The sequence below is a fragment of the Vicugna pacos genome, chromosome 13 (assembly GCF_048564905.1).
Source record: "Vicugna pacos chromosome 13, VicPac4, whole genome shotgun sequence".
NCBI classification, from domain to species: domain Eukaryota; kingdom Metazoa; phylum Chordata; class Mammalia; order Artiodactyla; family Camelidae; genus Vicugna; species Vicugna pacos.
Genome location: NC_132999.1, coordinates 14,018,845 through 14,044,980, shown reverse-complemented (window position 1 = coordinate 14,044,980; position 26,136 = coordinate 14,018,845). Strand labels below are relative to the sequence as shown.

The following is a 26,136-nucleotide window of genomic DNA, read 5'->3' as shown; positions in this document are numbered from 1 at the left end:
CACTTTGAAGGCCCAGGTCGTGCTGGCTTTCCTGATCTCTGATCTCTGGGTTTCCGAGATCTTTGCTGCTTGAGTAGTCTGAGATGACTGTCTGCATTTTCCAGATTCTAGATTTGGCTTCCATGAATCAACTTTGCTGATTGTCTAGACTCTGATCTTTTATTTCCTGTTTTTCCCAATTCATTGCACATATATGCATATATAAAGAGAAATATATTACTCATATATTTATTACAAATATACTATATCATATATTCATGAATATATGAATATACAGATAAAGACATGGAGAATAGTCGCCTACAGAATCTCCCTACCCAGAAACAAGCCTTTGCATAAAATCTTACTAGACTACCAATGTCTTCCTGTCTATAGTAAGGCTTTCTGTAAATAACTCAAAATTAACTTATTTATTCAATCAACCACCTTGCCCAATCCATCTAAAATAAGTCACCAATCATTTCACTTAACTGCTATTTAATTAAATTCAATAGAAATCCCCAGGACATTGGTATAAGTACAAATATGTGGCAAATATGATATTATGTATTATATATACATAGTGAATGCAGCAGGCATATTATTTATTGTATGTATGATATATATATGTGTGTGTGTATATATATATATGTATATATATCTCATATATACATATAGTGAATGTGGCAAATGTATTAGATGAATAGTAAAACATTAAACATTTCTAACTTGCAGGAAATCTAAATCTCTTTTCTCAAATTGACTTACCACATAACTGAATCTACCAGAGCTTATGAAAATTTATTACATTTCATCTTGAACCCCATTTGGGAACAGGGACAAAGTTTCTCTTCAAATTATAACTCACAAGGCTACTGAAATTCTATATGCACAATCAATATTGATTAATAACCATGAAAAGAAGGGCTGCCTTGAACCTGGCACGATTCTATCTTCAGGGAATCTTCAGGTTACCAGGGGATGTGCCGTTCTGTGCTGATAACAGACCACTGTGCTCAGTTTTGAGCTCTGACAAACTAAAGTTTGTTCAGTCGGTTTTGGCTAATTTCCTTTGGGAAATCAGCTCAGTAAAATCCAAAGACAGAGCTCAGTTTTTGACTTCTAAAGGAGCAAATTCACAAAATTAACACTTTCCAAACTTCCTCACAACCAGGAACATATACAAACATACTTACACTCACACACCTACACAGCTTAGATATCCCTGGTATACATGTGACATAACCTTTGCCTTACTCCAAATTAAGGCAAAGTTTAGGTCTTGACCAGAAGTCTGAACAAACTTACATAAAATATTGATTCAAGAGATAAATTTAATTGATAAATCAGTATTAATACAATTTTTCATGGCCCATATAAGAAAACGTAAACTATCAAAGGTATAATTTAAGAAGCAGTACAAACCAAGATTGTTTAGAACCACTTAAAACTTTCTGTTTGGTCCACTTTCTTAGTATTTTTAATATAATGTTGGCACCAATATTTCAACTTACGACTGTAATTGATCTAACTAAAATTAGTTCTTAAAAATAGGTAGTCTGTGTTGATTTAAAAAGCACTTCCTTAACTTTTAAAAAAATTTTCCCTTTTTCCTACTTAAGTTCAAGTTGATTAAAACATCTTCTCTACCTATTTTTAGGTGGCTGACACCCTATGAAAGCCACTGAAGCACCCTTTTCAGCAGACGGAATGTCTCTAGGCTCTGCTTCAAACTTTCCTGCTCCCATTTTGTGCTGGAAGACAATTCTCCACAGGTCTCTTGTATTTCTGCACATCTTGTGAGCAGAGGCACTGACAGCTTTTGTTCCTGACAATCTTTTCAAGGATGTTTGTATAGTGAGCAGTCTGGGGAGAAGTAGGTCTCCCCATGGAGCAAAGGGCAGGTTTGTTTACAGTCCAATATAATAAATATAATTTCTCCCTCTGTGGCAAAGGGCAGGTTTGCTTGCTGCCATTATAAAAAAAATACAAGTTTCCTAAACTCGGGGATCCTCAGCTATGCCAGAAACCCACCGTGCATATAGGTGTCACCCAGCCAGCATCATATCATCCTGTAGTAACTGGGGCTTCGGGAGCAGATGCTAGAAAATGACAACACTCTGACTACTGCTATTGCTACGGGTAATAAACTGCCCTTTGTCTCCGTCTTCTGCCAGAATCCGTGAAACTCTGGCAGATCCTTCACAGTTCCTAACATCAGTTTCCCCAGTTCTGTCCTCCTGCTTCATATATGGATGTTCTTCTGCACACAAATCCTTTAGATGACAACTCATTTGGTTAGTGTGTCTTTCTTTCAATTGAATTTCTCTCCAAATTTCTGCATCCTTAGTTGACCTTCAACAGTCTAAAGTCCCCACTTGTTTAGGAAAAAAGCGAATCAGATTAAATAAGTGACAATGAACTAAAGTCAGAGGGATAAAAATAATATAAAAGAAAGTATGAATGCAAAAAAAGTGTGGATTATACATGGAGTACAGGCCCGTGAAAATACATATGGCGGCTGGGTGATCAATTGTACCTCCACTGGAGACATCACTTTAGAGATCTTTGTGTTCTGGGGGTTTGAGAGTGGGCTGTATTCCCAGGCTGGGTGCCTCATTTACCTGATAGATTGACTCTACTTTTTCTTTTCTTAGTGCTCACTGATAAAAATATTACTTCCTTAGTAGTCCTATTTCTCATATCTCTTCCCAACCCTCCAACAATAAAACCAGTAGACTCATATTCAGATAAGTATGGTTAGGGATAAAATAATCAGGAATTTTTCCTTGCTTATTACCTCTTATATCACAGAGTCCCAGAGGGATAAGCAGCGACTCTCTACAACAGGAATCTTGAGAGTCAATGGGAGTTAACCATAAATGCATATTTCCAGCCCATATACCCCAAGGATTTTCATTCATTAGGGCTGGTGGGGCACAGAAATTTTCTATTTTTAATAAGCTTCTTTGGTAAATCTGCTGAGGTTTGTCTCAGAACATTATATGAGAAACTCTGCTCCAGAAACCACTTCCTTCTGGCATTATGCACATTTGCTCAGACTCAATCCCAAATTATATAACTTAGTCACGGACAAATGTTAGTTGGTGGCAATGCCGTGGTAGATGCTCAACTGCCAATGGTGTTTTCATAGTTATTTTTGACCCATGGAAGATACATATTAATATGAAAAACTGCTTAGTTTTAGCATTTGGGAATATATTTGGAACAATTTCTTCTAATCTATGTACTCAATACTACGTATTTATTATTAGCAATGGTCATGTATAGAAAGATGTATAATAGGATGAAAAAAAATGGAAGCTGTAGCTTGAAAACACTTTTGGTTAAATACTTATTATCCCCAAAGTACCTTATTTGAATAAATTAAATAATGTGAAAAATTTTTGGAGGAAGACTAAGGAAATATTTTTGAAAAGTAAAGACTATCAACAAAGCTGCCATTGTTGTTGAGATCATAAGATATGAAACAGGATGTTAATGAAAAAATGTCTTTCACCTATGTTTTGGGACACATTTAGAGAAAGGGTGGAACGTAATGGCATTGATGGTTCTGCAGGTATCTCTTAACATTCTAACTTCCCAATAATGAAGTTCATGGGAAAATTACTTCTTCATTTTCTTAATATTGTCCGAACTAAATAGAATTAAATACTTAAATAATAGAAGCATCATAGAACACTTCTTTTCAAGCACAGAACAGCACACTTCATATCCATCAGTTTTGATTGGAAATTCCATACTTAAATTGCATAAGAATACGATGCAGGTGAAACCCATGAGAATGAAGAAAACACCACGAGTCTACAATGCTTTAGAGACAAGAATATCACAGTTAAGAGAGCCAGGGACTAGGATGATGTTGGAAATATTGCCATCTATGCATTAAACTGAATTATTGTGGGATTACTTGGGACAACTGATGTTGTCTATATTTGATCTATATTCTAACACATAAACTGCCAGTAATAGTATTTATCGATAGACCACCTCTTAAAAAACAGCAACAAACTTTTCAGACAGTATTTTTTGGTGTTTTATCTTTTCTTTCAAATTATATTGATAAAAGGTTATGGGACTTACAGTTTACGACAATTTTCACTTTTTTCACATCTGGGAATGACACATCATTTTCCGCACTGCATTCATATTCTCCAGCCTGGTCCCTTGTGATTCCATAAATGTCCAAATATTGTCCATTTTCAAATGGTTTCGCTACATGGAAAAAAGTACAGCATGTTTAATTGTAGCTGCCTGAGGCTTCATTCAAATAAAACAACAAGCTCATGTCTTCGTATTAGATATTGCTGACAAAACAATTCCAAATGAAACTGGGGAGTTATCAAACCTTTTGTTCTCTCATGTTCAGAGGTAAAGTCAGAGAAAAAAGCAGAAAGTGAACCAGGGAAACTATAACAACTGTTTCCCCAGAACAGGATATACATGTGTTCTTTTTAATTGATTGTGGTCTCCTAACCTCCTCCCGCATCAAACTGAGCTCTGCACATTTCTGTAATTGAGTTCAACAACCTCCTAGCAGTGGAGACGAAATTCACTAATATGACTTGGTACAGATTGACTTTTATACAGTGTAAGCTAGCAACTTGACACTTAACCTAACTAAATGTTACTTTTCTTTGGGGGAAATCACACACTTATTCTCAAGGTTTCAAGCCAGATGGCTTGATAAGAGTATGGGGATATATTAAACCATTGCCATATTTCAGTTTCCAAAATTATTAATGTTTCTAAGGGAGGCACGCCATATACACTATATATAACCCACCCAACAAACCCAGAAAAACTTTTATGATTCTCAAACTAAAAGTTCAGTGGTTATAAAAACAAACTGAATTACATTTCTTTTTTAATATTCCAGGGAAAACATGCTACTTGACTAAAAATGGCAGTAGATTAAAAATACAGAGATATAAGCACAGATGAAAGGCTACTCCCAGATGAGTGAGATTTGAAAAAGAAAAACTCCTTTCTGAAATAACGGAATTTTTAAATTTATTTGAAATAAGAGGATTATCAGGCAGGAAGGATCCTGATTATCAGAGATACGGCAGAGGAAGAATGGGCCTATGTGAATGTCAGGAGAAAGACCTCTTCTCGCTCCTTGAAAAATCACATTTCAGTGCATACCAAAGAGAACTGGAAAATGAAACAATGATATGGTCTGTTTTCGAAAGTCAACCTTATTTTTGTTTTCATCTTACGCTTTTGCCAACACTATTGTAATGACGTAGAAGTTAGAAAACTCGGAAGAAGATTCAATTCTATATGAATAAAACAAAAAGAAATTTGGTTATGGTGCTTCAAATATAATATCTTTCAATTAAAAAAAATTCCTGTGGGTTCCCTTGTCTGGGTGCATCAGTCGCTGCACTGTCGTCCCCTAGGTAACTACGACTTGGTTAACTGAAACCTGCAGTGTTTAGAGTGTATATGATTAATCATTCCTACCTTTAGCTGGCTGATCACAATCTGTAGGCAGAGGAGAGTTGGACTTCTGGGACGATAATTGGCTGATACGCTATTGTAGGTATACAGAGGTATGCTCACAAAAGCAGCAGTTGTCTTCAAATCCGTGTTTTTCATAATCATTCTGTTTGCTCAACCTAGTGCCTTTATACACTTACATAATATTGATTTTCTATTGTTCCCTTCTTTTTCCCTTACTTCTACCCTCACAATGAAGATAATCTAGGCTTAAAAGTGTAAAAAAAACTACTAAAATATAGGGAGGACAAAATCTTTATTCACATCCAAGAGTTTTTAAAATATAACTTTAATTATAAAGTAAGGGGGATATTAATTGAAAATTAAAGTATGGGGAAAATCGATACACTATATCAGAATTAAATAGCCTAGTTGAGCAGTACAGAGTGAAGCCAATCACAAGTAAAAAGATAAAATATTATGAAACTCTGTAAACACAAAACTTATTAGGGTCTAATTTATTTTCAGTATTAAGATGTCACATGTATATTTCCATTTTTGTGTACTAACATAAGTTTAAGAAATGTTATCCTCCAAAATGCATGTTTTTGATAACAAACATATATTATAACCAATCTAAATAATCATCTGTTGTCAAATTATTAAATAAATCATTAAATCTGATGTGTATGAGTGTATGTTGTTATTTAAATAAAGAGATACATTAGATTTGTATGTCTACCAGGAATCAAAAAGTACAATGAAAAGCGAGACATAATAGCTTTCAGAAATTAAAAAAAAAAGCAAGCGTGTTTTTCTCTCCTAAATGGTAAAATGGCAGACTTTGAAAGACTGACAGCAACTGTAAGAAGCTGTATGATAAAATAGCAACAATATCAAAACCACTATCTCCTTCAGCTCCAGAGAGCACCGTTTACATCTGTTGGATGTCTGTCTTTAGAGTTCAGTGCACTCTGCATAACCAGATCTAGGGACCCTTCACCAAGCCCACCAGAAATCAGTGTCCTAATTTACAACTGCTGGAATTATCAGTAAATAAATCAGTATCTACAGAGCCAGTGAATGGGTGATATTACCAACACTAGCTGTCAATAATATGGCACTAATATAAAGACACTGAGAGTAAACAAAGTATAAATGCATGGTCAACACCTTAATTTTCCCCACTGCATTCCTGATACTTTAAGCCATCTCATTAACTTCCACTTACCACGCACCAGCTCTCCCCAATGATTCACTCCCAGCATTCTCTTGTTTTCACACAAATACAGTTCTGTTTCCATTCTGAACTCATCTTGCTCTGTTCTCAGTCTGATGTTACCATTCTTGAAGGCCAGATTTGAAACTTGGAGTTACTTTGTTCAGAACTTATACCCCGGAGTTTACTGGTTGTCTATAATTTGCTTGGCTACCTCTCTGACTCTGGTTTTCCTCAGTTTTCCTGGGTAGTAAGTGTTTTCCTTAGCTTTAGACCCAAGGAAACCAATCCTGTCCTTAGACACTTGTCAGGGTCTCCATTTATTCCCGTCACTCCCCTAGCAAAGGGAGAGAGGATCTGGGTATAGCACACTGAAATGCGAAGAATACCATTTTAGTCTGTGCAATCTTAACACAACTTATCCAAAAATGGAGGGGAAAGACCAAGGCTGAAGGGGAGCTTCAGCGGGAGCTAGCGACATGAGGGTCGTCACCAATGCCAAGACTTAACAATATTTATGAGGGCTATGTGTTATCCTACATACTCCTTATAAATCTAGATGATGTATAAAAACATTGTGTAATATTTGTATTTCTTAGTGTATCAATTATAAATGCTGGTGATGATATAAAGTCATTGTGATTAGACAGACAGCTCTCGTTTGGTCTCAGGTTTTTCCCTTCTTTGTGGGTGCAACAACAATTTCTGTTTTGCTTATCTCTGTGTCCCTAGCTCTAGCATAGTACCTGAAACAATATACACTTGGTAAATATTTATTGAAAAAGTAAGTACACACACTGATTAATGAATTAATAAAGTCCTATAAGAATAGTGCACAGAGAATCTAAAGTAAAAGCTTATATTTGAAGAAGCTGCCATTTCTTTTTCAGAGTTGGGAGGAAGGGAAAGAATAAAGCATTGTCATCCTTCCTGACATCTTGAAGTGCTGGTGACAGCAGCGGTTAAGAACAGACTCTGGAGTTACCAGAGATTCTTTTCTAAGATTGTAAAAACTAACAAAAACTTTAAATACATTTTTGAAGGAAAAAAAGATAAGCACTGTCTGTAATCTAAACAATAGTTTTCTTTTGTGTTTAGTCTCTTCCAGACACAGATAGACTCTTCTCAAAAAATGGAGAACTGAAGACATTCGACGAGCTTTCAGTGATGTCACTATTATCACCATCTTCAGCGAGAAACCCGAAAAATAGGAGGCACCTAGGCTTTATAATATCTCTCGCATGCTGATTTCTGGTAAGAACCTGGCCAGAAAGAGCTGCACATTGACCACCAAATGATAACCTAGATTCGGCTTCATGGTTTGGTAAAGCATGTGAAAATTATTAGCAACACCATAATTCTACAAAGTCCTAAAATGCTTCAGAAAAAAAAATTTGACAAAATAAATCTCTCTTTCATTAATTTGTAGTATTTCACTAATTTTCCTTTCATCTCTCTGGCTAATTTTCTTTTCACTTTTCCCAAACCCTTCTCATCTTCACATCTCCCAAGTATTGCTTCTGTCCTATGACCTCTTTTTTTCCTCATTCAGTACACTTATTCTGCATACTCTTCAAGATTTAAGGGATCTTGTTCATTCATTTTCATTTCATTATTATCTATGTATTGATAAGTCTCTGATTGATCTGTTTAGGCCGTTATCTGTATCCTGAATCTTGGACACGATTATTCAGCTGGAAATCACTCAGATGTCTCACAAGCATCTCAAAATCAAAATGCCAAAACCAGACTTCCCTTTCCTGCCATACCTGCAACTCCCCCTGTGTCCCAAGTCTCGGTGAATGCTTTGATCATCACGCAGATGCTCGGGCCAAAAATCTTAGCACTAACTTTGACAGCACCTTTTGTCTCAGTCCAGACAAACATCAGTCACTGTGACCTGTCAATTTTACCTCCTATGAAATTCTCCAACCTCTTGTAGAAGCCCCTGTGTATCAGTCACTGATCTCCAAATGCAAACACACAGATGATGCACCAATAACTGCATACTGTTTTGCAGAGTCATTTCAATCATTTCCTAAAACCCTTGCTCAGAAACAGTCATACCACTTTTCAAGGCTGCCTTGCAGGAATATATTTTGTTAGGTTTTCACAACCACTTATTATTAAATAGTACTCTGCAACTGAAGTTTTTATATCCTTTGAATGGTTCATTTACATTTGATTATAATGATTTCCTGTCAGCCTGTTATCCACCTGCACATTTAGTATCATGCAAGTACCTCTTCTATGCACTGTACCATACTGAGTGGTTGGGGATGGGGGTTCTATCTGGCTTCAGATCCTAGCTCTGCCATTTACAAGCTGTGTGATCTGATACGAGGTATCTGACATTTAGTTTACTTATCTGTGGTGTGTGAGGATAATAACAGAACCTGCCTCACATGGTTGTTGTGGGGATTAAGTGGGTTAATACAAGTAAAGTGCTTAGGACACATCACAGGAATTATAATGTATGCTATTACAATGCACAGGTTTTGGCATGCCAGGGAGGTTAGTTTAGATAGATATTGTTTGTATGGTGAGAAGTTACTATATTCAGCGATTGACAATTCTGTGTTAACATGATATTCAACTGGAATACAACTGAAAATTAAGATCTCACTCAGGGGTGTTAATTACAATGATCAGTTCAGTTCTCATACCATTGCAGGAGATTGGAAAATCTATCTGCCTTGTAGATCTGTGGATCAAATTAAAGGTTGATCTCATGTTGAAGTAACTTTCTCTCTGCCTGAATTCTCAAGGAAAATTTAACCTTCTTGATTCACTTCTTTCCTTTCTTAACCAAACCAAACCAAAAAGCCTGCACTGTTATATGGCATATACGTGCTTCCAATGATTATTTATTTATTGCCTTTTTTATTATTTTTATTGAAGTATAGTTGACATACAATATTATATTAGTTTAAGGTACACAACATAGTGATCAATATTTATATACATTATAAATTGATCATGAGGAGAATTCTAGTAACCCTCTGTTACTATACAAAATTATTACAATATCATTGAGTATATTTCTCATGATGTACATTACATCCCTATGACTTATTTATTTTATAACTAGAAGTCTGTAACCCTTAATCCTCTTCACCTATTTTGCCAACCTTCCACCACCCACCTCTGTTGATCACCAGTTTGTTCTCTGTATCTGTGAGCCTGTTTCTGTTTTGTTTTGTCTGTTCATTTGTTTTGGTTTTTAGATTCCACAAATAAGTAAAAATCACACAGTATTTATCTTTCTCTGCCTGACTTATTTCACTTAGGTTCATATCTTCCAGGTTCATCCATATTGTCATAAAAGGAAAAATTCATTCTTTTTATAGCTAAGTAATATTCCATTGTGTATATACATACTCCATTTTCTTTATCCACTCATCTATTGAGCATTCCTCTATTGATGGACATTTAGGTTGCTTTGAAATCTTGACTATTGGTAAATAATGCTGCAATGAACACTAGGATGCAAGTATCTTTTTGAATTAGTGATTTTGTTTTCCTTGTATTAATTAATATTTAGAAGTGGAATTACTGGATGATATGGTAGTTCTATTTTTAACTTTCTGAGGAAACTCTATACTGTTTTTCATAATGGCTGTATCAACTTACCTTCCCACAAACGGTGCACGAGGGTTCCCTTTTCTCCACATCCTCACCAACACTTGTTTCTTGTCTTTTTGATAATAGCCATTCTGACAGGTATGAGGTGATATCTCATTGTGATTTTGATATGCATTTTCTTGATAATTATGAGTGTGACGAGCATTTCTTCATGTGTCTGTTAACCATGTTCATGACTTCCTTGGAAAATATGTATTCAGATCCTCTGCCCATTTTTTAATCTGATTTTTTTAAAAATATTGAGTTGAGTGAGTTCTCTATATATTTTGTATTTTACCCCTTATCAGATGTCTCATTGGCAAATATCTTCTCTTATTCAGTAGGTTTCCTTTTCATTAGTTGATGGTTTCCTTTACTAGGAAAATGCTTTTTAGTTTGATGTAGTCTCATTTGTTTATTTTTGCTTTTATGTCCCTGGCCTGAACAGACACATTCAAAAAAAATATTGGATAAGACTGATGTCAAAGAACATATTGTCATGTTTTCTTCTAGAAGTTTTATGGATTCAGGTCTTATGATGAAGTCTTTCATCCATTTTGAGTTTATTTTTGTACATGGTGTAAGGAAGTGGTCTGGTTTCAATCTTTTGCATTTAGCTGTCTAGTTTTCCCAACCTATTTAATGAAGACGCTGTCTTTTCCTCACTGTATATTCATGGTTCTTTTGTCATAAATTAATTGACCATATGGGCATGGGTCTATTCTGTTCCATTGATTTATGTGTCTGTTTCTGTGTCAGTTACAATACAGTTTTGATTAACATAGCTTTGTTCTTTCATTTGGAAGGTATTCCTTTGTCCCCTCATTTTATCTAGAAGTCTCTGTTTTTTGGTTTTTGTTGTTGTTGTTATTGTTGTTGTTGCTGTTTGTTCTGGTCTTTTTTGGCATTAGGTATATCAGCTGTGTCTCCAGGTCTTAAAAGTGGCATTATGTAGAAGGGATCCTGTGGGTCCTAGTGGCACAATTCCCCATGGTCACCAAAGCCAGGTTGCCCCAGGGGTATCCTCTGTGTGGGTGACTTGTACCCTCCTGCACTGGTTGTGGTGTGATTGCTGTAGATGTACTGGAGAGTGGGTCTGGCCCGCAGCCTGGCTAGCTGTGTGGCTCATCCATGATTGCAGTGGATGACCTCATCTGCAGGGCTGCTTTCCAGCCTGACTGTCTATGAGGCCTGGCTATGCCTGCAGAAGGCATGCTGGTGGGCAGGACTGGCCCCCAGCCTACCTGTCTGCAAAACCTGTGACTACTGCTGGCTCACTGGTTGTCAGGGCCGGCTTCCAATGTGACTGGCTGCAGGGTCAGCTGCAACTGTTGTGGGGAGCACTAATGTGTGGACTGAGAGCTGCTTTGGAGGGCCGCTGGTACTGGCCATGGCCCACCTTCCAGGCAGGGCATGATGGAAGCCACTTTAGAGGAGCATCAGTGCTAGCTGTGTCTGTCCACTTTGGAGGGACCATCTAGGGTGGGTGGCTTGGTTGAGACAGGTCCTCAGGGGATACTGAGGCAGGACACACATTGTTAGCTAAGTTGATGGAGAGCGACAGAAACAGTGGCCACCAGCACTGTTCAGCTAGTTGAAAGAAGAACGCACTTTTATTCCCAGAGAAAGTTCCAGCACATATTCTAAAATTAATCAATGGATCTCATCTTGCATGACCCAGATGCTTTTTAAGCTGTAGCCTCTGTGCTGGGACTCAGCATGAGAGAGTCTGTGTGGGAGCCCTTCGGGAGCAAAGTCTTGTTTCCCACAACTCTCTGGCTCTCCAGTACAAAAGGCCCACTGGTTTTCAAAGCCAGACATTATGGGCTCATCTTCAGATCCTCTAGGTGGGAGCCCAAGGTTGGGCTCAGACCCCTCGCTCTTCATGGGGGATCTCCACAGTTTGTAATAACCTCCTTGCTTGTGGTCGCCACACTGATTTGGGGGTTAGGACTAGACTGCACCTTGTCCTCTCTTACTCATCTAAATGTGGCCTTTTAAAAAATACCCTTAGTTGTAGAAAATATGTTCTATTAGTCTTCAGTTTGTTCTCAGAGATTGTTGTTCTATAAACATGTAATCGTAGTTTTGGTATGTCCATGGGAGGACGTAAGCTTGGAATCTCACTACTCCACCATCTTGATCTGGTCTGTTGTTATCACTTACTTAACTATTAGCAACTTTTGAAATAGTTATCTTTTCTGCTATAAGTTCTGTGATATAAAAGGCTAAATCATATTCCATGTTTAGTATGGATTCTACACATACTCATTGACTATACGATTAAAAACAGTTAACATAATAGAAAGTCCAGAATATGTGATATTTCATCAGAGAAAGTAGATTAATCTTTTTATTCAAACAACTATTAACCATGTCACCGTAAACAAAGATATTTACCCTTTTATTGATTCCTCAATATGTGTAAGGTACCATGTTAAATGCTTTTATTATGAATTCCTCAGTTAACCTTAGATAAACCTATGAAGTAGATGCCATCATATAGAATAAGACTCTAATGGTTAAAGAGGTTACATATCTTCCCAGTAAACCTGATGACAGATATGAAACTTAATTAATTTCAAACCTACGTACCTGATGTGTATACCACTGAAATGCTGCATAAGTTCTCTTAACTGTAAATGGTCATAACAAAAATGCTTATTCTCTGTAAGAATTAAATTAGTTCATGTATGTATAACCTTTACTCTTAGAACTATAAAGCACTATATAGATGTTAATTTAATTTCTGAAAGATGTTATTGGCTTTTGATTAGTTTTCTATGGCTGCCATAACAAATCACCACCAACTGACTGGTTTAAAGTCATACACATTTATTATTTTATAGCTCTGTAGTTCATAAGTCTACCACAGGTCTATGGTAACTGGGATCACAGGTCCTCCAAAGATATCCACGGCCAAATAACTCGCGTCTGTGACTCTCTTAGTTTACACGGCAAAGGGGACGTTGCAGATGTGATTAGTGTTAAATACCTTGAAATAAGGAGACCATACTGGAGGGCTCAACCTATTCACATGAGTCCTTAATAGCAGAAGAGGAGGGTGGAAGAATGGATCAGAGAGATGTGGCTTGATAAGTCACCACTGCTGACTTTGAGGACTGTGGAAGTGGGGCAGGAGCCAAGGAAAGCTGTGGCCTCTAGAGACTGAGAGTGGCCCTTAGCTGACAGCACACCATTGATTTTCCTCTAAAACCTAAAAAAAGGAACACAGCGTGTCAATACTTTGCTTTTAATCTGGTGAGACAAGTACCAGACTTCTGACCTACAGAAGTATACGGTACATCTGCGCTGTTTTAAACCACTAGTATTGTGGTAAGTCGTTACAACAACAACATAAAATTAGTAAAAGGTCTCACTGGACTAAAATCAAAGTGTCAGCAGTGCAGAATTCCTTTCTGAAAACTTGTTTATTTGTGCATTCAGGTTGCTGAGAGAATTAAGTTTTTTGCAGTGTAGTGTATTATAGTACTGAGATCCTCATTTCCTTGGTGGAAGGCCATTCCCAATTTCCAGAGGTCACTCTCATTCCTTGGCCATGGCCCCCTTCCTCCACCTTCCAAACCTGCAAATGTCAGATCAAGCCCCTCTCCCACTTTGAACCTGTATTGCCCCTTCCCCAGCTGCATCCCTCTGAACCACTCTTCTGCCTTCCTCTTCTACTTTTAAGGACTACTGTGATTAAATAGAGTCTATCCGTTTAATCCAAGCTAATCTCTTCATCTCTTGTCCTTAACCTTAATCACACCTGCCAAGTCTCTTAGCCATGTGAGGTAATGGAGTCACAGGTACCAGGGACTGGGACATGCACATTTTAGGGGCCATTATTCTGCCTATCGTGATTCTTCGTTAGACTATGCACCTCAACTTATAAATACAAACTATGATTTTCAAAGGCAGCAGGAAAATAAAATACGTGATCAAATTTATCAAGTTGCTTAGTTCATTAATACCACTGGAAAATGTAAGTAAAGTTCAGAAAAAAAATTTAATTAAGAGATTCCTTTGAAAGCAATAATTTTCATGATAATGTACCACAAATCTAGTAGGTAATATGATTCTGGAAAGTGCTGTTACAGCATAGAAATAGTGGAGTTTGAAGGAGCAACAAGAGGGTTTATGAGCAGATGAAATTATGGAAGTGAAATGATTGCAACAGAGGTTTCAGAAGCAAATCAAAGCAACCAGTACATAAAAAGCTCAAAGTTTTGATTTGTTTCGTTACATATTTATCATAGTTCACCAGACAGTATTAAAAAAAAGTCCTTAAATCAGCTCACAATCAATTGTTTCTTTCCTGCCTGCCTTCTTTCTTTCCACTCAATAGATATTAATTGCGCTAGGATCACTGACTCTTAAATAAGATTGTTTACATTTCAAAAAACATACAGTTTACCGTGGAAACAAGACGTATATGCTGGCAATTTCAGTAAAGTGATAGGTACTATGTTTGGGGTAAATACAGGATGTTATGCTGCCATAATTGTGCTGTCCTAATTTCAAGGAATGATTCTAAAAGGTGGGTTAGGACAGAGCATTAACTTAGTGAGACTGGAAAAGCTGAGGCTGAAGTTTTAAGCAGAGCTCATAGCCTAGAAGGTCTTATATGGCTTCTAAGAAATTTGTTTGGACTTTAACTTAAGGAACAATTACAGTGATATAAATAAAAGAGTATGACAAATATGAATATTTTTAAATATAGAATTTGTAAGAGATAATTCTGGAATTCTGCTTCCAGTTACATTTGGGAACAAAGACCAGACTTACTTCCTCGCCATAAGCCACTAGAGAAATGGATAAACTGTATGAAACAACTCTTTCCTAAAGTTCAACAACAGGCAGTACATGACTATGAGCCCTGAAGCAAGCAGGATGAACTCCACAACTGATCTCCGTGACTTCTTTTCTGGAGGTAATTTTTAGACCCTAGGCTCAGAGAAGTAGAAATCAGAGGCCAGTGATATCACTGAGCTAAGCAAAGAACGACTGGAATTCAGTCAGACCAACAGAGCTGGAATTAGTGGTACAGGGCTGTAAGGAGAAGGAACCCACACAGGCAAAGAAGTACAGAAATCCACACTTGTTTCTTTGTGTTACTGGAGGACTACACTGTACATGTATTGTGAGAAATCTCAGAAAGCTGGAGAAAGACCAACTGGGGGGTTTTTGAACTGAACAATTCCTAGAGCTCAAATGATGTGAGGAGATATTTGATCTCGAACCATCAAGTCTGAAAAGCTCTCTGCAATGATCAGAGCATTCAGTGGAGACTCCAGACGCTTATGTCTTAGTAGAAGGACCAAAGAAAAACTGGAGTAAAGACACTTCCAGATCTATTCTTTAAAGCTTAAAAGTTCCATGGACATTGTTAGATGTCTAGATTTCGCTTTGTTCCCTTAAAAAGTGTTGGATTTTTTTCTTACAAGAAGCTATATGACTTACAGATAATTTTGGTCCATGGAACTCTACTGTTAAGCTTTAAAGAACAGATCTAGAAGAGTCTTTACAATGTCCAGTGTCCAGTAAAAAAAAATGACTGTATTTACAAAGATGCAGGAAGCTGTGAATAATAACTAGGATAAAAATCAACCAACAGAAACAGATCTAGAAATGGCAGAGATGATAGAACTGTCAGGTACTTCAGAATAGCCAGCTATTATAATTATGTTTAAGTATTTAAGGAAAAATGTGAATATAATGAAGAAAGGAATGGAAAATAGAAAAAAAATAACCAAAACTCTTGACAAAGAAACACAAAGTATCTCAAATGAAATATTAATTGGCTGAAACTAATTGGCAGACTAGACACTAAAGAAAAACTTTACTAAATTTGAAAGCATAGCAAATGTATTTAATATTTATCCAACTGAAGCAGAGGAAGAAAATATAAATAACCAAGCAAACAATTGAACAAACAGAGCCTTAGTGATATATGGAAATTATAAATTTCTCTCATATACAGATATTAGAATTCTCTAAAGGAGACAGAAAAAAATATATGAAGAAATAAAAGCTGATTTTTTTCCAAATTTGATACGTGCAATAAAATGTCAAATACAGGAAGCTAAAAATCTCCAAACAGTACAAACACAAAAAAAAATTATTCAAAAGCATGCTATAATCAAGTTACTGAAAACCAGAAAGATAAAGTTTAAAAAGTAGCCAGAGACAAAATAAATATTACACGCCAAGAAGCAGAAACATGAATTTTTTTAGATTTCTTGTCTGAAACTATGTAAGCCAGATGACATGTAACACCCTGCAAAAAGAATAAAGGACTAAAATCAGTCCTGCAAGCTTCAACCTTAACAAGTTAGAAAAAGAAGAACAAGTCAAACCTAAAGTAAATAAAATTATGGAAATAACAAAAAGCAGAAATCAGTGAAATTACAAATTGATAATCAATAGAGAAAATAAAACCAAAAGCCAGTCTTTTAAAAGATCACTGAAATGGATAAAGTTTAGTCAGACTGATAGAAATTGAAAGAAAAATAACACAATTTACCAATATCACAGGTGAAAGAGAGAATATTACTATAGTTACAAGAAAAAGCAAATAGCTACTAAGAAATTATTAAGAAAAACTCCCTACGATTTAACCCAAGAATTTATATTAAATGGACAAATTCCTTAAAAGACGCAAACCTCATAACTGACTTGTAATAGAAAACCTGAAAATTCAATACATATTCATTTATAAGAAATTGAATTTGCAACTTAAAAATTTCCTTAAGAGAATACTCCAGAATCATGTTTTTTAAGATTAGAAAGAAAAGATGACGCCAGGCCTACACAAAGTCTTTCTAGAAACGGAGGAGAAAGAAAATTCCCCAGATCATTTTATGAGGCTAACATCACCTCAGTATCACAACTAATGACAACAAAAGAAGAAAAAAACTTATGAACATAGACACAAAAATCTTTCAACTAAATTTTAGTAAACAAATTGAAAGGCTGACGACACAACTGAAAAATTAAATAATATAATTCACTATATTAAAAACAATAATATACAAGTATCTTTAGATGCAGATAAATCATTGAAAAAATTCAATATTCGTTCAAGATAGTATGTTTCAGAAAATTGAGAATTAAAGGGAACTTCTCAACTTGACAAAAACTTTTGTGAAAACACTACATCTAACCTCATACTTACTGATATAAGGGTAAATGCTTTCTCCCTAAGATAAGGGTCAAGGCAAGATTGTCCACTCTGACCCTTCTCTCACATCTTACAGATAAATTAACTCAACGATCATCACTGACCTAAATATGAATCATAGAACTTTAAATATTCTAGAAGAAAACAAAGGAAAACTATTTGTTTTGGGCTAAGAGTTCTTAGACACGACACTAAATGCACAGGCATACAATAAGACATTGATAAGTTGGATTTCATCAAAGTCACACAAAACCATTGCTTTACAAAAGACACCATTAATTAAATAAAAAGGCAATGGGAGAAAACTTTCTAACTTGAAGTGGATAAACGACCAGTATCAATAATATATAAGGAATTCTCAAAACTCAGTAAAAACATACAGCCTAATAAAGAAATGGAGAAAAGGTTAAACATACACTGTTTGAAAGAAAATACTCAGGTATGTCAAAAGCTGATAAACATCATTTATAATTAAGAAAGTTACGGAAAGCAAAACCAAATGAGATTCCACTGTATATTTATTAAAACGGCTAAAATAGAACAAGAAAAGAAAAGAAAAGCAAACCCATTGACAAGTGCTGGTAGGATGCAGAGCACCTGGAGGTCTCCTATATTGCTGGTGGGAATGTGTGCAGAACGGCACTGTCCCTTTGAAAAACGGTTTGTCAGTTTCTCATAAAATTAAACATGCATTTACCATGTTACCCAACAATTTCACTCCTAGAGAAGTAGAAACACGTTTACACAACAACCTGTATCTAATGTTTATATTAGTTTTATTAGCAATTACTCAAAGTGAAACAACCCAAATGTCCTTTAAATAGTGAATGAATAAATTGTGGTCCATCCATATAATTCAATAACGTGTGTCGATAAAATTATTCACATATACTTAACATGGACTAACCCCAAATACATTTTACTAAATGAAAGAAATCAGACCCCAAAGGCTATGCACGAGTTCATTTATATGACATTCTAGAAATAGCAGGACCCTAGATGTGAAGAACAGTTTAATTTTTGCCAGGGCTCTGGGAAGGGAAGGCTGGTTGACTACAGAAGGGCAGCATGAAGGAATTTCTTAAAGCTCTTTAACTGTTTTGTATCTTGATCGTGGTGGTGAATACACGTGGTTGTATTTGCTAAAACTCAGAATTTTATACTACAAAGAGTATCTATTTACTTTATGTAAATTTAAAGACAAAACATCTTGATAAACTACTACATACTCAATAAAATGACCAAAAATTAAAAAGATAATACCAAATATTGGTGAGGAAGTGGAACATATAACACACCTCTCTCCTAAGAACTAACATCAAAATCCCTCTTTCCCAATCCTTTCGATCCTTCAGGGAAGGGGCGAGTTTAGGAATGGTTGGCTCATGGTGAGTCATATTTTAGAAGTTTCATAGAGGTGATGTGAATTACCACTCCCTCTGCTATCTGTAGCCTTAGAATTTCAGCTGAAGGTTCCATTTTAGCATCCTATTATGTTAGCTTTGTGACCCAGAGACCTCTGTGAATAATACACTTTGTACTCCAGGGTCTGGCCAGAGAATAGAAGTTTGATTTCTATTATCACAAGTTCACATAGAGAAATAGTATTCATAAAAGGTTGCATGAAGGAAATTCATTCATTTCTTCAGCTATTTATTTTTTTTCTTTTCAGAATAAGCCAGTATATGAGAAGGCTGTACCCTTTCACTACTTTTTTATAGTTTCCCATTAAAATTTTCTTTCCCAAACCTTGCTTTGGTGTCATCATACCAGTCTTCACTGAGGGACATTATAAGAATGGTCATATGAAATTTCCCATTACATTTTTATCAGAAAAGTCACTGAGATCTTATTGCTGCAATCAATGTGTCCATTTACTGAAGGCCCATGGGAGAAATTCACTATGTATCTTAGCATCAGAAAAAAGCTCTACTTCTCATGTCCTAATTTGCTTTGATATTATGATTCAAGATCTTACAAACTGTTTGTTTCTCCTTTTCTTCTTTTTTTTTCTAGGCCACTGGGAAATTTAAAGCCAAGATAAAGAAAAACATATTTTTGATGTCTTTCTATATAGTGGTGTTTTGAGGATCATTAAGTAATATGTGGACATCATAAATAAGAATATAAAGCTAAACATATTTGGAAAATGGCTGTATTACATATAATGGAGCAGAACTGTGTTAAAATAAATAGATTAGATGATTTCCTATTGGATATTGCTGCAGAGCCTTTGGATCCTACTTTGCTTACAAGCAGAAATATTTGCTGAGCAGAGAGAAAGCAAAGCAGCACGGTGCCTAACAGGAACGCTGCAGTAATTAGGATACCACCTTGAGATCGTCAAATAACATTCACACAACTCATCGCGGTGGGGCTTCTAAGAGTCATTTAGCATCTTGAGAAAATAGACATATATCAACAGTTAACTCCAAATATGTTCAGATGGATAGCCTTGTCAGAAAAAAAAGGAGAGATTTTATAACAATCACAGAGAAAGAAGTAATTAAGAATGTGGGCTTCAGGGTAGATTGACTGGATTTTGTGTGTTCTGGGGAAATATTTTTAACCCCTCAGGGTCAGTTTCCTTATATGAACGGAGAAAAAAGTACCTACCTCATAGAGCTATTATGAGCATTAAATGTGAGAATATGTATAAAGTCCTCTGCAAAATTCCAGTAGCATTAAAATTAAAATATTGATAAAATTATTAATAAAAATAAAATTGAAATTATAACATGTTGTTCAGTGCTTATAGTATTTGTATTTAAGAGGTAAGAATTCTGTTGTTCGGTCTTAACAACTTAGTTTGGTTTTGTTACCCAAAGCCTACAGAGCCAGAAAAGCAGTTTAAAGTGGAGGAAATAACACATCGGCCTTTTCCGATCAGGTAGGGATTATATTCACTCAGTACAGACCTAGCAGATCCTTTCTGACTGCCATTCACGCATTTTGGATTTTGTGACTATTTTTCTGGCCTCTGTACATTTGGTGGCCTGAGACTCTTTTTCCCTGGAAAGTAAGAAATTCAATTTGCAAAGGCAAGTTTAGTCATTGTTTTCCCTTTCAGAATTTAAACTGCAAAAAGGGAAGTGAGGTAACATATTGCACATCATCTGAGGAAGAACTGCCCCTCCTCCCCCACCCTCCCTGCCTGTAACACACGCCTTTTCAAGAGGGATAAATTATGGAAAGAATGAGCCTTCAAAGGAACAGGCTGTTACTGTTTATATGGTTGTTTGCAGCCAGGTTCTGTTCTGACCAGGTTGAATCTATTACCAGCAATGCGTTATTTGCTGTCTCTCTGAATGCAGCCATATGTTATTGGTCTGCGCCATGTGAAGACTCTTACTACGTTCCGTTTGGAAGTATTATAACTTACCTGAGTGCACTTGCATACATATGCTGTAGCCCAACAAAACTATCTTCCCCAAGTAAAGACAGCTGCAGTTATAGAAGGTTCAACTGGGTACCAAGAAAGATTGTTTACACCTCTTCCATGCCCATAACTCACTCGGTGGCTTTATGTATCTCTTAGCATATTTGCTCCTAATTTTTGCATGTGCAAAATAGGAATTACTTTGTTCCTACTGTTACTTTAGTTGTGTAAACCCTAGGCAGGTCTTCTCCGTCATATAAACCAGCTCAGTGCCTAAGCAGATCTGCAGAGCTAATCCTAAGTGTGTGCCGTATCTCTTCTGTGTCTGTATATTTTTCATAATTTTCATCAAGGTCAAAGACTTAATCTACCGGTAAGTTTTTAAGCTGCACTTAATATCCAAAGTGTTTTGGTTCCAGGAAGAAATCTAATTCTTCAATAAATGCTTTTGACTAACATTGCTGAATGTCATGCTGAATTGGGAAACCCCCAAAATTCATATATTGAAGTACCAGCCCCGCCGCCTTCCCCAGTGCTTCAGAATGTGACCATGGTGGGAGATAAGTTTTTAAAGAAAGTCTTTAATTAAGTTAAAATGAGGTCATTAGGGTGGGCCTTACACCAATACGACTGATCTCCTCATAAAAAGAGGGCATTTGGACACAGACATGTGCAGAGGGAAGACAATGTGAAGACCTAGAGAAAAGATGGCTGTCTATAAGCCAAGGATTGAGGCTTAGAACGAATCCTTCCCTCATGGCCCTCAGAAGGAACCAACCTTTCCAACAGCTTAATCTTGAAATTTTAGCCTCTAGAACTGTAAGAATATAAATGTCTGTTGTTTAAACCTCCCAGTCTGGTATTTTGTTATGGCAGCTCTAGCAATCTAATACAGATGTCATACGAAGCAGTAAAGGGAAAATCTTGTCTGTTAGAATACATTACCATGTTTAAAACGCTTGAAGTATGACATCTTACCTTCTGTTCTATTCTATTTTTCTAATTCCAAATATTTGTTTCCAGTATTTATCCCCAAACAGCATGTAAAGTATCACAAGAAGTACATAAGGACCTGTCATTGTTTGGTAAGGCATTCAGTTTTTCTGTTTACAAAACACTTGCAACATATAAAAAAAATCAAGGCAGTAATCCTTTTATTATTCCATTTCTGTCTCCTTTATATTTTCCTCCATCTCTGTTCTTATACCCAATTCTCTCCCTAATAAACTAGGTAGCCCTTTCTGTACACTTACGAGTCTATCTTTTTTGTACCAATTCCTTGATCTGCCTTATAGAACTTCAGTCAAATTGAAAGAAAAATATCCATAAGATTTTCTGTAAAAAGTACCGCTTACCTCACAGGTGAAGCTAGTGCTGTGAAAAAGGATAAGCTAAGAGTGTGAGTTATAAGGTGTCATGGAAAGGAGTTGGAAGAAATAAAACTGTGCCATTCTCTGGGGAAAGAGTTAAAAATATCCTTCGTCATGTTTTTGCCCCTAACATAAGCCTTCGGTTTCTGCAAAAAGCCTTTGGGTTAGCTCTTCTTGAATGCGAACCAAGATGATGATATAGGAGGCTCAGTGAAGAAGTTCTGTTCTTAACTCCCTTGTCTCCCTAGGGCCAATAACTTAGAAACTTCAGTAACTCAAAAGTTCTGGCTTCTTAATACATACCAAATGCTCATTACTGTTTTACATTAAAGAATGAGAAGTAACTTATTGAAAGAGCAAGAGAATGAAGCAAGAAGAAATGTACAAAGTAAGGAATTGCCTGGCCTTTCCAGAGTTTGATCATCTTTGCAACTGCCACCTCCTCCCCATCCCCCCTAGATATGCACAATATTGTACCCTCTTCTTGGTGGATCGGAAATTAATGTTTAACAATGGAGGCACGACAGTTGTTGCCATCATCTACTGGTGATCTCACATCAGCAGTGATGGAGAAATCTTCCATCACCATTGCATTCCCAAATCTTTCAAATATTTCTGGACAGATTAGATAAACCCCAGTATTTCTTAAAAGTCAAGACCAAGGTGAGAAAGGAAGAGAATTTAAAACACTTCAGATTAAAAAATTTCTAGTTTTACAAAGTATAATTATAAGCACACAAAGGAGCCTGTGCTCAACACGATTGCTATCTCTCATACGGTTTCCATGCACTAAGAAAATGAAAGTTGAACTGTAAAGGCAGTTGTGATGCAGGCATATAACGGAATACAATCATTTTCATTTTCATTATTTGATATTACCATATGATTATCAAAGGAGTAAGAAGAAAATAATAACTATATCGAAGAAGGAAAAAATGAATAGAGAGAGGCTAGATATTCAATAACAATTTTTTTTACACAAAGCAACTGTTTCCATTGTACAATATTGTGACAGTGTATGGAGAAATGTATAATTATATAAAATAGGTGATAAGCATATACTGGTTCAATGGAAGTGATACAATCTATTGATTCTATCAATGCCATCTCTATGCAGCAGGCAAAAAAAGAAGTAACGCCTTTGAAGCCAAAAGTGCCTGTGTTTATATAAGTCAAATCAGAGAGCAGTATGCAAACGATTCATATACATGCATGGGTGATATGATACAAGGGGCATCAAAACTTTGCCAACGATTAAATGTATCTACTAGGAGTTTCCCTAACGTTTCTGTCATTGTTAATTCGTCTTTTAATTGAAGGCATTTTTCCCCCTAGAAACTCTTGCTTAAAATGTAAATGAATTAACTAAGAAGCGAAACATATAAACCCATTGGTCCCTATTTCCTTAATACGCCGAAAGTCAAGTCCTGGCTCCACCACTCTGCGAGCCTAAGTAAATTACTTGACCTCATTTCAACAGTCATGATATCTGTCTTTGATAAATCTCTCATATCAAAGTAACTATTAAAGGGAGAGGAAGACATTGGACAAACTAAAGTAGAACCAGATTTTTTTTTTATGAGAGAGCCTAGATACATGCTTTGATAACTTCCAAATTTCCACTTTCATCATAATCTACCTGAATTGAGCATCATTATTCACAATCTTTGCTCCCTCTGGATTCCTTCCCTGTAGAAAATCAACAGTTCAAATGATGACTTTTACTTGAAACAATGAGGTCAGCAGTCATTTCTCCAGAGGAAACATCAGCCAGCATTGCAATATCCTTTCACATGTAACAGGTGGAAACAAGTCAGATTAGATAACAGTGTTAATTTACCTATAGTGTAACAGAGAGGAAGTCAGAGATGCAACAAGTTTGCACATTTAAACACACATCACTGACCCTGCCAGAGATTTGAGAAAGCAGACTTATTTCACAAGCTATGAAAAAAAAATTTTACTCAAACATCATGTGTAGTTGGCAACTTTCCTTCCCTGAGGATTTCTGGTATTCACACCTCTTTTCTATTTTAAAACTTATAGAAAGTTGATTCTTCTGTCCTTTCATCTCAAATCATATTCTGGGGAAAACAGGCATATCTTCAGCTGATGATGGAGGTCACTTACAGAAACACTCAACAAGTCACATAAAATGCTTTCAAAGGAAGATGCAGGTGGCATTCAGTCATTCAGTAAATAGTTATCGACAAAATATTCTGTTCCAGTCTTTACTTTAACAGCCAGAAATATAAAAGGAACAACACAGGATACTCCCACTGGATTTTTAGTCTATCAAAGTATAAAAAAAAAAAAAGAAAGAAAAAATGAATGGTGAAGAGAATTTCAAAGAATTATACATGGTGAGCGATGAATTAATATAAAACAAGTTTTCTGAAATTTGGCACTACTGATATTTTGGCCCATATAATTCTTTGTGTGGGAGGATGCTGTCCTGCACGCAGTGGGATGTTCAGGACATCCTTGGTTTCTGCCCACCAGACTTAAGTGCAGCCCCATACCCATCCCCAAATATTCCCCACATATTTCCAAATGTCCCTTGGGGAGTCACATTTTCCCCAGTTGAGAACCAATAAAGAAAGTTAATATGACAGAGAGTGATTGCCTAGTCACTGAATAAGTGGAGATTGATGGTCACAGTTTGAGATTTACAAATGTTAGCCACTATATATAAAAATAGATTAAGAAAAAAAGTTTCTTCTGTATAACTCAGGGAACTGTGTTCAATATCTTGTAATAATCTTTAATGAAAAAAATATGAAAACAAACATGCATATATATGCATGACTGGGACATTGTGCTGTACACCAGAGATTGACACATTGTAACTGACTGTACTTTAATAATAATAATAATAAAAAAGCCTGTTTAAGATGAGGCCTTAACATCATGGAGGATTCGTCCACATAAAGACGTGGGAGGGACTGACTGAGGCAAAGGGAGCAATTAGTGCAACAACTCCCAGCAGGAACATGAACAGCAGGACTGAGGGACAGAAAGAAGGCCAGTAAAAGGAACAGAAGCATGTGATGAGGGAGGAGAGTAGCACTCAGCTCACACAGCGGGTTCTGCCAGGTAAGGAGTTTTTACATTTTATTCTAAGTATAATGAGATGGAGGGATTTTGTCATTAAGGAAGTGATATTACCTGGCTTATGTTTTAAAATAATCACTCTTGCTTCTGTCTGGAGAATGAAATGAGGAGGCATCAGTAGAAGATGGAAGACTAATTAGGAGGCAACAACTGCACAAACAGTGAGATGATGACGGTCTCAATTATCTGCAAATGCCAATTGTCCCTCAGCAAGCAGGACTGGCACTTACACATTGTTTTCTTCCCACCCCTTCGTCCTGTGCAGAGGCCGCTTCTTCCTGTTCCTAGCCTCAGAAATGCAATTTCTTATTTTCATCAATACAATAAACTGTTCATTTTTCATTAGTTATTTATACAACTTTTTAAAGTTAATTCATTTATTTACTAAACAAATTTGAGCTACATTAAAGGATTTAAGAAATAAAATATTATCCCTGTCATGAGTGACTGTTTCACTGAGTATAATGTTTCATATGACAATAAATGTATTAGGTGTAATGTGCCCAGAAATTTTGTTTCCTACTATCAGAAAGTTCTTTGAAAATTTGCTCATCTTGTCTGTGTGACAGGAAGGAACAACAGGAATAAATGGCCATTAAAGTTAGATAGATGTGTTTTTTTTTTTAAATTAGTCCTGGGCAAGCCTTTTCAACATTGCTTGATTTCTTCAATTATTTATAAAATACAGGAATTATATATTTTGCCTCATGTGGTATGGATTAGAAGAAAAAATGCTCCTTTCACACCTGTTTTGTTTTTATTTTTAACAACTTTAATCAGGTATAACAAAAAAAACAATAAA

The 26,136-nt window shown here is 36.1% G+C and overlaps 1 protein-coding gene across 1 annotated transcript in view; it reads right to left on the bottom strand.

The window, feature by feature from the left end:
* Positions 1 to 26,136, bottom strand: part of NEGR1 (neuronal growth regulator 1) — a 769,326-nt gene that overhangs the window by 255,593 nt on the left and 487,597 nt on the right. The window contains exon 4 of the mRNA XM_015240167.3: positions 4,084 to 4,215. Within this exon, the coding sequence (XP_015095653.1) occupies positions 4,084 to 4,215 (132 nt within the window). The remainder of the gene's footprint in view (positions 1 to 4,083; positions 4,216 to 26,136) is intronic.